Below are 15,379 nucleotides of genomic sequence, written 5' to 3'. Positions count from 1 at the left end.
AATGTAATTTGATCTCAGGACCAAAAAGAGTTCTGGAAAGAGCTTAAAAAGGATTTAAAAAAAAAACAATTTAGAGAAATGGAAGAACTGGGAAAAGAAATGAGAGCAATGTCAGAAAATAATGGGAAAAAAAGAGTCAATAGAATGGGAAAAGATATATCAAAATTTAATGAGGAAAACTAACTCCCTAAAAAAAAATTGGCCAAATGGAAAAGGAAATGTAAAATCTCATGTAAGAAAATAATTCCTTAAAAATACAAATTGAGCAAGTGGAAGCTAATGATTCTATTAGACATCAAGATACAATAAAAACAAAATCAAAAAAAAGTAAAAAAAAAAGAAAATATGAAATTTCTCATTGGAAAAATAACTGACCTATAAAAATATATCCAGGAGAAATACTATAAGAATTATTATACTGAGCAGAGCTTGAACCTTCGCGACTACCATAGAGCCAAGCAACAAGATGGCAGCTGTCTTGTTGAGAGACTTGGGTTCGTCTTGGCTGAGGAGTCTGAGGAGCTGCGGGACATGTTCGAGGTTGCCCTCATCACAAAATGTTTTGTCTTTGTCACCTATCCACACAAGTGCTTCCCTTGACATCTCAACGAACTGGGAGAAGAAGAATAAAATAGTTTATCCTCCACAGCTACCAGGAGAGCCTCGGAGACCTGCAGAAATATACCACTGTCGAAGACAAATAAAATACAGCAAAGACAAGATGTAGTACTTAGCAAAATTGATAAGAGGAATGTCCATTGACCAGGCCCTGGCCCAAATGGAATTTAGTGACAAGAAGGGGGCAAAAATAATCAAAGAGGTTCTCTTAGAAGCACAAGACATGGCAGTAAGAGACCACAATGTAGAGTACAGATCCAATTTATACATAGCTGAATCCACCTCTGGATGAGGTCAGTGCTTGAAACGCATTTGCTACCATGGCCGAGGTTTCCATGGCATTATGGAGAAGGTTTATTGCCATTACTTTGTGAAATTGGTGGAAGAACCCCCCCCTCCTCCTGAGCAGCCAAAGATGAGCTATGCCCATGCCAACGAGTATGTTCAGGAGCTTCGGAATAGGACCATCATTCATTCACTGTGATGAATTCAACCCCACTGTGTATATTTTCCTCCTTTTTCTCAAAAACATAAATACAAAAAAAAAACAAAGACAAAAAAAAGAATTATTATACTACCTGAAACTGTTGATTAAGAAAAAAGTCTGTACAACACAAATGGAGTTTAACCTTAAAATGATAAGTATTATTTATCTGAAACCATCGGCAAGCATTATCTGTAATGGGGATAAGCTGGAAGCCTTTCCAATACAATCAAGGGTAAAACAAGGATGCCCATTATCACCTCTATTATTTAATATTGTACTCAAAATGTTAGCTATAGGAATAAGAGAAGAAAAAGAAAGGAAAGAAATTGGAATAGACAATGAGGAGAAAAAACTACCACTCTGCAGATGATACAATGTTATACCTAGAAAATCTTAGAGAATCAACTAAGTAATTACTTGAAATTTTTAACAACTTTACCAAAGTTGCAATATCAAAATAAACCCATGTAAATAATCAGCATTTCTATGTATTACCAACAATGTTCAGCAGCAAAAGATAGAAAGAGAAATTCCATTTAAAATAACTATAGACAATATAAAAAACTTGGGAGTCTACCTGCCAAGACAAACCCAAGAAGTATATGAACACAACAATAAAACACTTTTCACACAAATAAAGTCAGATCTAAAAAATTGGAAATGTATTAATTACTCATGGGTAGACTGAGCAAATATTATAAAAATAACAATTCTACCTAAATTAATCTATTTATTCAGTGCCATTGTAATCAAATTACAAAAAAGAGACATTTTATAGAGCTAGAAAAATACTGACAAAATTCATCGGGAAGAACAAAAGCTCAAAGATATCAAAGGAATTAATGAAAAAATATGAAAGAAGGTAGTCTAGCCATACCAGATCTGAAACTGTATTACAAAATGGTAATTATCAAAACAATCTAGTATTGGCTAAAAAATTGAGTAGTAGATCAGTGGAATATATTAGGTACAAATTACATTATAGTAGATAACCACAGTAATTTAGTATATGATAAACCCAAAGATCCAAGCTTTCGGAACAAAAACTCATAGTTTGACAAAAACTGCTGAAAAACTGGAAAACAGTATGGCAGAAACCAGGTATAGATCAACATCTCACACTGTACACCAAGATAAGGTCAAAATGAGTACATGATTTACATATAAAGGATGATACCATGAGAAAATTAAGAGATCATAGAATAGTTTGTCATCAGATTTATGTATAAGGGAAGAATTTAGGACCAATTGTATAGAATGTATTACAAAATATAAATAGATAATTTTGATGATATAAAATTTAAAAGATTTTGCACAAACAAAACCAATATCACCAGAGTTATAAGGAAAGCCAGAAAACTGGTAGGAAATTTTGCAACAAGTATCTCTGATAAAGGCCTCATTTCTCAAATATATAGAGAACTGAGTCAAATTTATAAAAACGCAAGTCATTCCCCAATTGATAAATGGTCAAAGGAAATGAAAAGGCAGTTTTCAGACAAAGAAATCAAAGCTCTCTATAACCATATAAAAATGCTCTAAGTAACTATTGATTAGAGAAATGCAAATTAAAACAACTTTGAGGTACTACCTCACAACTATCAGATTGGCTAATATGACAGAAAAGGAAAATGTTGGATGTTGGAGGGGATGTGGGAAAACTGGGACACCAATGCACTGTTGGTGGAGTTGTGAATTAATCCAACTATTTTGGAGAACAATTTGCAACAATGCCCAAAGGACTATAAAACTTTTCATACACTTTGATCCAGCAATACCACTACTAAATCTCTAAACCCTAAATCCCCAAAATATATGAAAAAAAGGGAAAAGGACCTATTTGTACAAAAATATTTATCAGTTCTTTTTTATGGTGGCTAGGAATGGGAAATCAAAGAGATGCCCATCAGTTGGAGAATGGCTGAACAAGTTGTGGTATGTAAATGTAATGGAATACTATTGTTCGATAAGAAATGATAGGTTTTCTGAAAAACCTGGAAAGACTTACATGGACTGATGCTGAGGAAGTGAGCAGAACCAGGAGAACATTGTACACAATAACAGCAACACTGTGTGATGACTCATTTTGATAGACTTAGCTCTTCTCAGCAATGAAACAGCCTAAGACAATTTCAAAAGACTCATCATGAAAAGTGCTATCTACATCCAGAAAAAGAACTATGGAGTCGGAATACAGATCAAAACATACTATTTCCCCTTATTTCCCTTTCTTGTGGTTTTTCCTTTTTGTTCTGATTCCTCTTTCACAATGTGACTAATGTGCAAATATGTTTAATATGATTGTACATGTATAACATATCAGATTGCATGCTGTCTTGGATAGAGGGGAGGGAAGTAAAGGGGGAAATTTTAGAACTCAAAATTTTATAATAGTGAATGTTGAAAACTAAAAATAGATAGATGGATAGATAGATAAATTACATGAACTGATGCATAGTGAAGTGAACAGAACCAGAAGAATGTCATATGCAGTAACAGTAATATTGTATGATGAAGAATTGTGAATGATTTAGCTATTCTCAGCAATACAATGATCCAAGATAATCCCAAAAGACTAATGATGAAAAATGCTGTCTGGCTCCAGAGAAAGAATTGATATTGTTTGAATACAGACTGAGGCATTCTATTTTTCACTTTTTTTCTTTGTTCAAGTCTTCTTGTACAAAATTATTAATATCGAAATGTTATACATTATTGCACATGTATAATCTATATCTGATTGCCTATCATATCAGGGAGGGGAAAGGGGAGAAATAGAATTTGGAACTCAAAACTTTAAATAAAAATGTTTTTACAAATGACAAAAAATACAGGGTATTACAAAATTCTCAGTTCATGCTAAGTCTTTTGGTGCCACTAAACCCTTTTGGGAAATCCTATATAAGTGACTAAATTGCTCTGTTGAATTTGGAAGAGGAGACAGCACATAGAAAATATTGTTATTGCTTTGCTAACGTGTCTGTTATTTTTCTAGTGAAAACATAGATTACATGTAAATTTTTATTTAAACATGCTGTTATATTTTGTTTATTTGTTTTTGGTTATTATTATTTTTGTCCATTATTATTTTGTCCATTCTTAAAGAGGATCATGACATCAGGAAGGTGATGTCATGACTTGCAAGTGAATTGGATTTAAGTGAGGGAGGACTGTGCAAAATCACCAGCCTCACTTTCTCCTCCAGAGCCATCTGGGCCCAGTGGCAAGATATAGGTCAAGATGACAGATTATGATAAAAGAAAAAAGAGAACAGAAAAAAAAAACTTTACTTTCAATGTCAATTTGACATAATTGATGCTATTTATATATCAACAAGGAACCAAATGGAGTAAAATGATTTTTTATTTCAAAATAAACAGAAAAAAATTCTTGATTATTGAAAATGAGAAATTAGGAATGTGTCATTTTCACACTTCTAACAAAATATTAGAAAAGGAAAAAAATGTAGAGATAGGAAAGTACTATATATCCTTCAAGAATGCAAATTAATATGTAAAGATGTCAAAGTTGAAATATTAGTATAAACATGTATTGAATCATGTGTTGAAGATCATTTATTTTAGAATCATTTTCTTTGACAATATTCATACAAAAGATCTAATATTTTAGTGATGATGCAAAAGAGACAACCAAATGTGCGCTACATATGTTAATGTGATATGTACTACACAGCTGATGAAACCATAATTTGACAATTCTTCAAATAATCTGTAGACAAATTTCTCAGAGGATTTTTCATCAGATGAAAAATGCACCATTGCTGGGTGAAGAGGTTTATAACTTGGCTCAGTAGATAGCACTTCAAAAGCATCCTTATACTTTGAAGTTGGAAAGATAAGGCATGACAGATAAGGTAGGACAAGTGAATCAAACATGTGGAATGCTAGCATGAAATATTCTGGTATTCTCTGAGTCACTAACTTTTCACAGCTTTAAAGGACCCAATAGATCATCTAGTCAAACCCGGTTGTTTTACAGATGAGAAAATGGAGGCCATCCTTTGAGGAAATAATCAAAAGAAAAATAATCTAACTCCTCACATGTTTCAGAAGAATATGGAACCTTTCCAGAGGCCTCTGAATGTCATAAAAGTTGGCTGATCCCATTTGATCTGCTGCTTTTAGAGAAAGTAGCTTTTGTGTTAGTTCCTATGGCCAAAAAGCATTTAGTCATTTTCTTAGTATGGTATGCTGATGAGTTTCCCCAGAACCATAATTACAATGAAATGAGCTATGGTTCAGGTTATACCTTTGGATGGTAACTTATAGCAGAGAAAGCTACTATGAGAGAGTAACATTAAATTGATATTTCAGATAATTACAAATACATTGCAATGTAATGTAACAGTAATTTTACTCTGATCATTAGAAACTTTAGTAAAGTTAATTTTAGTAAATTGTGAAAGGCAGTATGGTATAATAGATAGAGAAACAACCTCAGAGTCTAGAAGACAACTTGAATTCAAGTCTTATCCATGACTTATAATAGCTATTCATTCGTAAGTAATTTTATTAACCTTTCCAGATCCCAGGAAGTTTTCTTAAGTTGAAAATTATATACTAGTTACTATTCTGTATCATTTAAGGGAATTTCCATAATGAGAGTTCCTCTTTGCTAATGGCAGCATATATCTAGGCAAAAAGAATGGGAAGGGTATTTCTTTTGTTAGAGAGATAGCAGCAGCATCCATCTTCAAGACCACAACTATAGACACATGACCTTGACAAATCACTGAGCGTGTAGATAATTGAACAGATAATGTAAAATTAATAGATAGTTCATTTTTCTATGTAGTTTTAAAGTTCATGAAATGATTACCTCATCACAGCCTTTTGAAGTACACAGTGACAATATTGTCATCCCTAGTTTATACTTGAAGATACTAAAGATCAGAGAGGTTACATAATTTTCCAAATTTACACAACTAATAAGTGACAGAGTCTGAATTCAAATCCAGTATCACTGACTACAAATTCAAGGCTCTCATCAGTATATATCCAGGCCTATCAGATGTAGATATAAGTTTTGTATTGACATGGTGTTATAATTTTGTACCTTGATTTTCCATGTTACATAAATGGAATGCCATGCTTGTTTCAGGCACCTGATGGGTGTAGTAGGTGCATTAGAAGAGCTGGTGTCATGATATGGGACTATAATTCTTGCTATCGGGGAGGCTGAGCCTGGTGGATTACTTAAGCTCAGAAGTTCTGAGCTACAGCATGCTAAGTCAATTGAGTTTCTGCACTAAATCCAACATTAATATGAGAAGCCCCCAAAAATACTGGGTCATCAGGTTGCCTAAGGGGGTGAGTGAGTGGGTAGGTAGGTGGAAGGCTCAATCTGGGCCACATTACAAAAGGAACAGATTAAATCTCCCATGTTGATTTACAGTGAGATTGGCATCATGAAAGTCTCTGTACTTCCAACCTGGGTAAGATAGAGCAGATTCATTCTGAAGAAGAAGGGAAGGAGGAAAAAGAAGAAGAAAAGGAGGAGAAGGAAGATAGGAAGAGGAAGACAGAAAGGAGGAGAGGAAGGAGGGGGAGGAGGAGGAGGAGAAGAAAATACAAAGAAAAGAAAAATACTGAACTAGGAGGTACAGTGCCTGAGTTCTAATCTCAACTCTGCTATTTACTATTTTATAACTTCAAGCAAGTCACTTCATCTGTAATGCTCTTGGTTTCATTTGTAAAATGATCTGTATGGACTAGATTGAAAGGAATCTTCCAGCTCTAGACCTATTTTTTATGATCCTATACATGATATATGAATGATAGCCTTCAATCTTGTATCATCTTTGCTCACTCTTCTTTGAAGTATCATTGGTATATGAATTTTTTCTCTAGGGGCCGTGGAGGTGCAATTCCTCCTCCCCCACCACCTGGACGAGGTGTTCCAGCACCCAGGGGGACAACTGTGACACGTGGTGCTCTTCCAGTACCCCCAGTAGCAAGAGGGGTTCCAACTCCTAGAGCAAGGGGAGCTCCAGCTGTTCCAGGATACCGGCCACCCCCTCCCCCAGCCCATGAGGCCTATGAAGAATATGTAAGTACAGTTAAGGCATTAACCATTCTTATCAGCTAAATTGCTTGAACAATCATGAAATAACTTGGGCTTCAAAGACATTAGAGTTAAGAATAGATCAGTTAATGCCCATACTTGAACCTGATTTGCGTTGCTCAAAGTTTATAGAAGTATATTTGATACAATGGAGTCCAAAAGGTTGTGATTTCAATGATTAAACATTTTAAAATGAGCTTTATTTTTGCAAGTATCCATGTGCTTTTTTTTACTTATTTAAGGTATAATTATCTAAATATTAAGTGCTATATAGTATACCAAGATTCTCATTATGTAGCTTCCACAAGAACCTAATGTTTCAAAGTGGAAACAATGATTCAAGGCATAAATGCAAAGCATTCTCTTCTCTTCTCTTCTCTTCTCTTCTCTTCTCTTCTCTCTTTTCTCTCTGTCTCTTTCTCTCTCTCTCCTCTTTCTTTTTTGTCTCTCTCCCCTTGCTCTGTCACTGTCTCTGTGTTTCTCTCAGAAATGTATAAAAAACAAGACTCTAGCATGTGGTAGAAATGTAATAGAAACATATTAATATGTTCATTTACATGACTGATTCTCTATTTAAATGCCCTTAATAGTTTTGCCCCTATTTATTCATAGATCAGAAGAAGCTTTAACATTCTTTTGGGTGAAAGTTTAGTTTATATGTAAATAATGCTACAGGTGATTTTTTACAGTAAGAAAATCCTTGATTTTCTATTGCTTTCCAGAAAGTAAAAATTTCACAAAGATCCAAATGATAGGAAATCCACATTCCATTACTCTAACCCATTTGAAGGAGGTGTTTGTATTAGATGCTATGTGAGAGCTTTTGAAAGAAACAGGAAAGCTGTTTTGAGTCCATACTTTGAGAATATTTCTTAGATAACAGTGGTCTTCCAGACATCTCTCATACTGCTTCAACACTGTATAATAGCCTTTATTTTCTGCCAATTCTCCCATAGATTCTTCATTTCAACTGGATAACGTATCTAACCATTCTCCAAGAGAAAAAATAGTTTTCTCTGAGAACTTCCTCTAATAACTTTAAAAAAAATTTAAAAATAGAACTTTTTCATTCACTGATCCTCCCTCAAAACATTACAAATAAAGTTTACTTTGTCCGTGCAGGTGTCCTGAATTAAAAATGATACAGATAATTTTTTTTGCTACTTCTTTTAACCTCTGTACTTCTTTTATCTCACCTAACACCATGTATACATTTATACATAAAATAACTGACATTTATATGGTGCTTTAAAGTTTTCAAAGCACTTTTCCTACAGCATTTACTTTGTTCTCCCAACAACTACGTGCGGTAAGGAATAAAGTATTATCATGCTCATTTTACACAGGAGTCTCAGAGAAGCAGCTGATGGTTCAGTGGACACACTGGGCACGAAATCAGGAAGGATTGCATTCAAATCTGGCCTCATGTACCTCTTAGCTTTCTTACCCTTGGTAGGTCACTTAATCCATGTTTGCCTCAGTTTCCTCAACTATAAAATAATACTAAAAGCACCTGTCTTGCAGGGTTGTTGTTAGTATCAAGTAAGATATTTGTAAAAAGTGCTTTGCACAGTTCCTGGTATACAGTAGGTACTACATAAATATTTATTTTTTCCCCTTCTCTGACTTGCCTAGGGTCACATAACCAGTAATTGTCTGGTGTGAACCAAGTTCTTCCTGATACCAAATCCAGAACTCTATTCACAACATTACACTCTTTATATTACTGATAACACATAATCTGTACTACCTACTGTGTATGGATGCTCACAGTACATTTATTATAAATATTTATTATAATAACTCAGTATAATATTTACAAAGCACTTTCCTCATAATAGTCCCCTGAGGTAAAAAGTAGCTATATTTCACAAACGAAAAAAAAAAAAAACCAGATAAGCAGATTGGTTAATGCCCTTGTTCAGGATCACCTTCTTAGTGAATGTCAGAGGTAGAATTGAAACATATAATCAAACTCTAATTTCTGAATTCTTTCAACTATATTTATATTTATTAATATTAAAGCACAATATTAATCTAACATAGGAGTTGGCAAACTACCACCCACAGACCAAATCCATTCCATTTCTTGCATTGGTATGACTTAAAAATTGGAATAACTTATCAGGTTATACACTTAACAGGTTATACAAAAACAGACAGTAGGCCAGATTTGACTCTGAAGCTGTAGTTTGTTGACATCTGATTTAATATATAAAAATAAAACATTAGCTAATGTTAATAGCTATAGTATCTTTAAAAATCAGATCCTCTTTACATTTTATTTAGAAACGGTAAAAAGTTTACTAATAAAAGTAAGGTTGTATTCTTCAATACCAAGTATCAGTGAATGAAATTATTTTATTGATCCTGGTACCCTACAAAATAAAATGAAAGCTATGTGAAATATGTGTGCATGTGTATATACATCTATATATACATAGATGCATGCAAATATTTATAAATTTGAATATATATAATAAAATAAGAAATTAGCTTTATATTCAAAACAAACAGAAAATTGTAATGAAAAGGTTTTCTCATTGTTCACCCCTTTTACTGGTGCTTTGTCTCTAGGTGTGATATTTATAAGTTGTATTTATAATAAACATTTACCTTGTTTCTAATAGTTTCTGTCATGATATGCTTTATTGAGAGATCCATTAAAATAATGGATATCTTCTCATGTTTTAATAACCCCTACAGAATCTTCACTGTCATGTGTATAGTAGTATATCAATTGTTGTTAGAGGATCATTAATCACTGAAAACAGTAACTATCATTTGTGCTAAAGGGGGACCAGAGAGTACAGATATTAATAAAATATACTTGCCTCCCCCATAAAAAAAAATCAGAGGGGAAGGAAGGTCTGATCAGATATCCCTACATACTTAGCAATTGGAAAAAATTCTTGAGGTAAACCATGTAGCAATTCAGAATAAAATGCCAAGAATTCTTGACTACTAGGTCTATTCTTAGATTATTGATCTGTCTGTAAGAAGTAAGAAAAACAAAAGTTTACACATCTCAATCACAAAATAATATCAATATACTGAGTTGACCACAAAATCTCTCAGGTGTCTTTTATTTTACAATGAAGTCTTTAGGAAATGTCCTTTAATTTTAACTGACACCACCAACCAACTCTCATCTTAGATTTGACATTCTCCTCTTCTGGGCCTCAGAATTAAGGTTCTGGGGGCAGCTAAATGGCACAGTGGATAGAGCACCGACCCTGAAGTCAGGAGGACCTGAGTTCAAATCCGGACTCAGACACCTAACACTCACTAGCTATGTGACTCTGGGCAAGTCACTTCACCCCAATTGCCTCATCAAAAAACAAACAAACAAAAAACATAATTAAGGTTTTGACCACATAGCAGGTATATAAATAATCAAATCCATTGCTTGCCTGGCAAGAAAGTATTTTACTGTAAATGGGGCTTTTTGAAAAATGAGTTTAGTGTTTAGCTGAGTCTCAAAAAATGTGAAATTTGGTTTGAATCAATTAGACTTAACAAACATTTAAAAACACCTATTCAGCATATGGTAATATGCTAAGTGCCAGGTAATTTAAAGGTGAATAATTACGTAGTATATAGTTGCTATGTCAAAGAGATTTCAATTTAGGACATAAATATTATACTGGTTAAACTGAGAAAGGAACATATGAGAAGCCAGTAAGACATGAGAGTTTGGGGGAGTGAGGATCTTGTCTAGGCGGGGTGATCATAGGAGTCCTCATGAAGGATTGAATTCCCAAGGTATGCTGTGAAATAGGAAAATGATTTTTTTTTAAAGTGATTCAAGTGTGCTGGATCAGGAGCCTGGAGGGAAGAGGATGTGGAAAGAAAACATTCTAGTGATAAATGATGACATATACAAATACACAAAGTGGGATAAAGCAGGACAATGTCCAGAATGACTAGAAGTCTATTATGGCTGGAATGTAGACTAAAGAAAGTTGATCATATAAAATAAATCTAGAGTTTAGTTAAAGCCAAACCTTAGAGATGATTTATGGTAGGACAAAGTATAAGCTAAAAACACAGGCCGCATTATTGTGCATGGTACATTTGGAAAACAATGATAATTACATTTTGATTGGGATAGAGAGTTTGGATAAAGCAATATTTGAAGCTTGAGGTAAGTTTAAGGACAGGTCATCTCGGGATATTTCGTTGACTTGAACAGTGGCATATATGGCATATTTATCAAATTTGCAGATGACATAAAGCTGGTAGAGAAATTTAACACATCAGACTATAGAATCAAGATCTAAAAAGATCTTGGTATTTCTGAGATTCTTTCTAACTTTGAGTGTCTGTAATACTCTGTGAATAAAATAATAAATGTTAATAAGATGAAATTTAATAGAGATACATATAAACTCTTGCTTGGGTTAAAAAATTAATTTCACAAGTAAAAAATGATATAGGGATGACTAGACAACAGTTAGCCTAATAAACATTTGGGCATTTAGTGGATTGTTAAAAACCAATCTGAGTCAACAGCGTCTTATAGCAACCAAAAAAGGAATATTTTTTGGGTAATTAATTAGCCTTTATTTTTTCTGTACATACAAGTAAATTTTGTTCTTTTTTTAAATTTTCAACATTCACTTTTATAAGATATTGAGTTTCAAATTTTTCTCCCTTTTGCTCCTCCCCCACTCCTCTCACTGCCCCAAAATGGCAATCCCTCTGATATAAGCTATACATGTATAATCATATTAAGCATATTTCCACCTTAGTCATATCGTCAAAGAAGAATCAGAACACAAGGGGAGATGGGGGGCGGAGAGAGAAAGAGAATAGCATGCTTCAATCTGCATTCAGGCTTCATAGTTCTTCCTCTAGATGGGGATAGAATTTTCTATCTTGAGTCTTTTGGAATTGTCATAGAACATTGTATTGCTGAGAAGAGCTAAGTCTATCAACGTTAGCCATCGCACAATGTGGCTGTTACTGTGTACAACGTTCACCTGGTTCTACTCACTTCACTCAGCATTAGTTCACATAAGTCTTTCCAGGTTTTTCTGAAATATGCCTGCTCATTATTTATTACAACACAATAGTATTCTGTTACATTCTACAGCTTATTCAACCATTCCCCAAGTGATGTACATCTCCTCAATTTCCAATTCTTTTACACCACAAAAAGACCTACTATAAATATTTTTTGTACATGTGGGTCTTTTTCCATTTTTTATGATCTCTTAGGGATAGGAATATAAACTTAAACTGTACAGAGAAACTAAGCAGATAATAGTCTTGCTATATTCTGTTTTGATCAGATTTTTTGTCTAGAATATTGTGTTCCATTGTAGGCACCATATTTTAGGAAATTAAAAAATTCAAAGGAGAGTAAACCATCATAATGGACCATTAGATCCCATGAAGACTGGTTGAAGGAAGTGGGTGTGTATAACTAGAAAAGAGAAAACAGGGTAGACTGAGAGATATTATCAAATATTCAAAAGATTATCATGGGGAAAGGGAATTATTAGATTTGCCTTTACTTAAGCTCTAAACGATTGCTAGTTTGGTAATGGGTGGGTCTTACAGAGAAGTAAATTTAGGCTTGATGAAAGGAAAAACTTTGTAATAAATAGAGTTATACAAAAATGGAATTAGCAGACTGTGTTTTTCCTCACTTGAAAGGGGTGTCCATTTTCCACGTTACAGGGAATTTTAAGTCAGTTACATGAACTATACAATGAACTATAATTTCAGATACCTGAGATCTCTTATTGCTCTTAGGTTCCATGATTCTGTTTTTAAAGAAGTGGAAAAGGACTGGATTGTGAAAGGTTTTGAATTCTATGTTAAGGAAATTTTCTTTCATCCTATTACATTACATTAAGCAAACTTATTAAGCAAAACAGGATATGAGTGGCAAAGACCGTTTTAGGAAGATTATGCATTGTTAGCACTAGATAGCACAAATGAAAGGGAAAGACCAGAGGAAGGAGATCAGATGGGAGACTGTCAGAAAAGACCAGTTTTTAAGGGATGAGTGTCTGAACTAGTGTAAGTACAGTAGAAATGGTCAAGAAAGGATCGATATTAGAGATGTGATTAAGAATAATTTTTAAAAATTAGTAAGATGGATAGTGAGGAGTTGAAGTTAACTCAAAGATTTTGAGGCCAGGAAACTATCTGGTACCATTGAATGAAGTAAGTTCATCTAGCTGGAGTAAGGTCAGGTTTAGGGAACAGATAACGAATGGCATAGGGTATATTGGTACATTTAGTGAGCATACAATATACCTGTGAATGTATCATCCTTTAAATTAACTTTATGATTAAATGGGAGGATTAAATGTATTATTATAAACAAATATGCTTTAATGTAAAGATTTGCAATGGGATTTTGTTCCCTACAACATGTTTTTGGAGAAAATATATTTATTCATTGGCAATTTCCTTTGACTTATGTACCAGTATACCACAAAGCAAAAGAAATACATCATTTAAAAAAACATAATAATGGAAGAAGTTGAACTTCTGACTTTTCTAATTATGTGTGTGCATTTTTTTTGTATTTTCCTTCAGGTAATGCAAAGATATCAATAAAATATACTCATATACAACAATATACAAAGGAAGAGATTAAAATTCATTTTAACCCTATACAAGAAACTTTGGACCAGTACAATCAATCATGCTAACCTAATTTATAAAATTCATTCTGACAAATTTTTAAGGAATTTTTCTTTTCGTTAGTCTTAGCTAAGTCTGTTGGCATTCCAGCCCATCCTATCTTCTAATTCAGGCTCCTTCCAGGAACAATAAGAGAACTCTGCAATTCACTGGTAAATCAATAGCCCTCAAAAGTTCCATAAATTAATACAGGCATGCCAACTTTAAATTTCATGTGTACAGTATGATTTTTAGACAAGAGAAGGAAATACCTATTAAATGATAATTGGAATCAATTCTTCTGATGTTTTTGTGGAAGGAAAGATTATGGTCCTAATCTATAATACATTTCGTGGGGTGCCATACTCTGTGCCTCTTTGTGAAATAGCTGCTTAGCCATAGCCCAGAGGATAGAGTTATAATTAGGATTTCTGAGTTACATGTCTGTGCCTATGCATATTTCCTTTGGGAGTTTTACAAACTCATTTCCCCTTCCTGTATACCTATATTTTCATGGAAATTTATATTGCTATTAAAATTATATCCATATTATCCAATATCTTCATGTTAACATCATTGTGAGCTAGATCATGATGATAATAAGATGGGTCCATAAATTTAAGGCTATTTCAGTTATTTTAAGGATTATTGAGAAGTATAGTGACATAAGGAAAACAAAGCTGCCCTCAGATCCAGGAAGATCTGGGTTATTGTATTGCTTCTGACATATGGCAAGTAGGTCACATGACCTTAACTCACTTAAATTCTCAGTGTTCTTGGCAACTTGCTAAAACTATAAGCTGCAGGGACACCTAGGTGGCACAGTGGATAGAGCTCCGGCCTTGGAGTCAGGAGACCCTGAGTTCAAATCTAGCCTCAGACACTTGACACTTACTAGCTATGTGACCCTGGACAAGTCACTTAGCCCTGATTGACTCACCAAAAATTATTTATGTATAAACTGCAGAGATAGTGAAGAAATGTATTGTTGGAGGGAATTTCATTACCCTAGAAGTCTGCATACCAATGAAATCAAAGAACTAGTCACTTTTACTAAGGATCATTTCTCCAAAATAACAGGTCTTGTCATCTTTTGAGACAGTAAGGTGGTGGCAGTGGATAGAGTACTTGAAGACCTGAGTTCAAATACAGCCTCAGAGACTTACTGAATGTGAGGCCTTGGACAAGTCATTTAAAATCTATTTACCTCAATTTACTAAACTGCAAAATTAGAATAATGACAGTAGCTACCTTGTAGAGTTGTTGTAAAGATCAAATGAAATAATAAATGTAAAATATTTAGCACAATGTCTGGCACATAGTAGTATAGTATAAATGTTTGTTCCCTTCTTGTTGAAAAATGTGTATTTCATTCTACTTCATTGTTTCTTCTTAATTTGAAGACACTGTTGAAGAAATTTCTTTTCATCAGATATCATCTCTCTCAGAGCTTAATATTTCATTAGTACAAAGGCATTTACCTCTTTGACATAAAACTCAAAAGTGAGTGTAAAGCTGGCCACTGTACCAACCTTATCCAGTAAC

The 15,379-nt window shown here is 33.8% G+C and overlaps 1 protein-coding gene and 1 pseudogene across 1 annotated transcript in view; both read left to right on the top strand.

The window, feature by feature from the left end:
* Positions 1 to 15,379, top strand: part of KHDRBS2 (KH RNA binding domain containing, signal transduction associated 2) — a 762,937-nt gene that overhangs the window by 539,269 nt on the left and 208,289 nt on the right. The window contains exon 6 of the mRNA XM_027852957.1: positions 6,976 to 7,174. Within this exon, the coding sequence (XP_027708758.1) occupies positions 6,976 to 7,174 (199 nt within the window). The remainder of the gene's footprint in view (positions 1 to 6,975; positions 7,175 to 15,379) is intronic.
* LOC114036472 lies at positions 467 to 1,102 on the top strand (annotated as a pseudogene).

The sequence above is a fragment of the Vombatus ursinus genome, unplaced genomic scaffold (assembly GCF_900497805.2).
Source record: "Vombatus ursinus unplaced genomic scaffold, bare-nosed wombat genome assembly UNPS02009835.1, whole genome shotgun sequence".
NCBI classification, from domain to species: domain Eukaryota; kingdom Metazoa; phylum Chordata; class Mammalia; order Diprotodontia; family Vombatidae; genus Vombatus; species Vombatus ursinus.
Note: the sequence above shows the minus strand (reverse complement) of the source record. Positions and strands in the feature narration are given on the sequence as shown.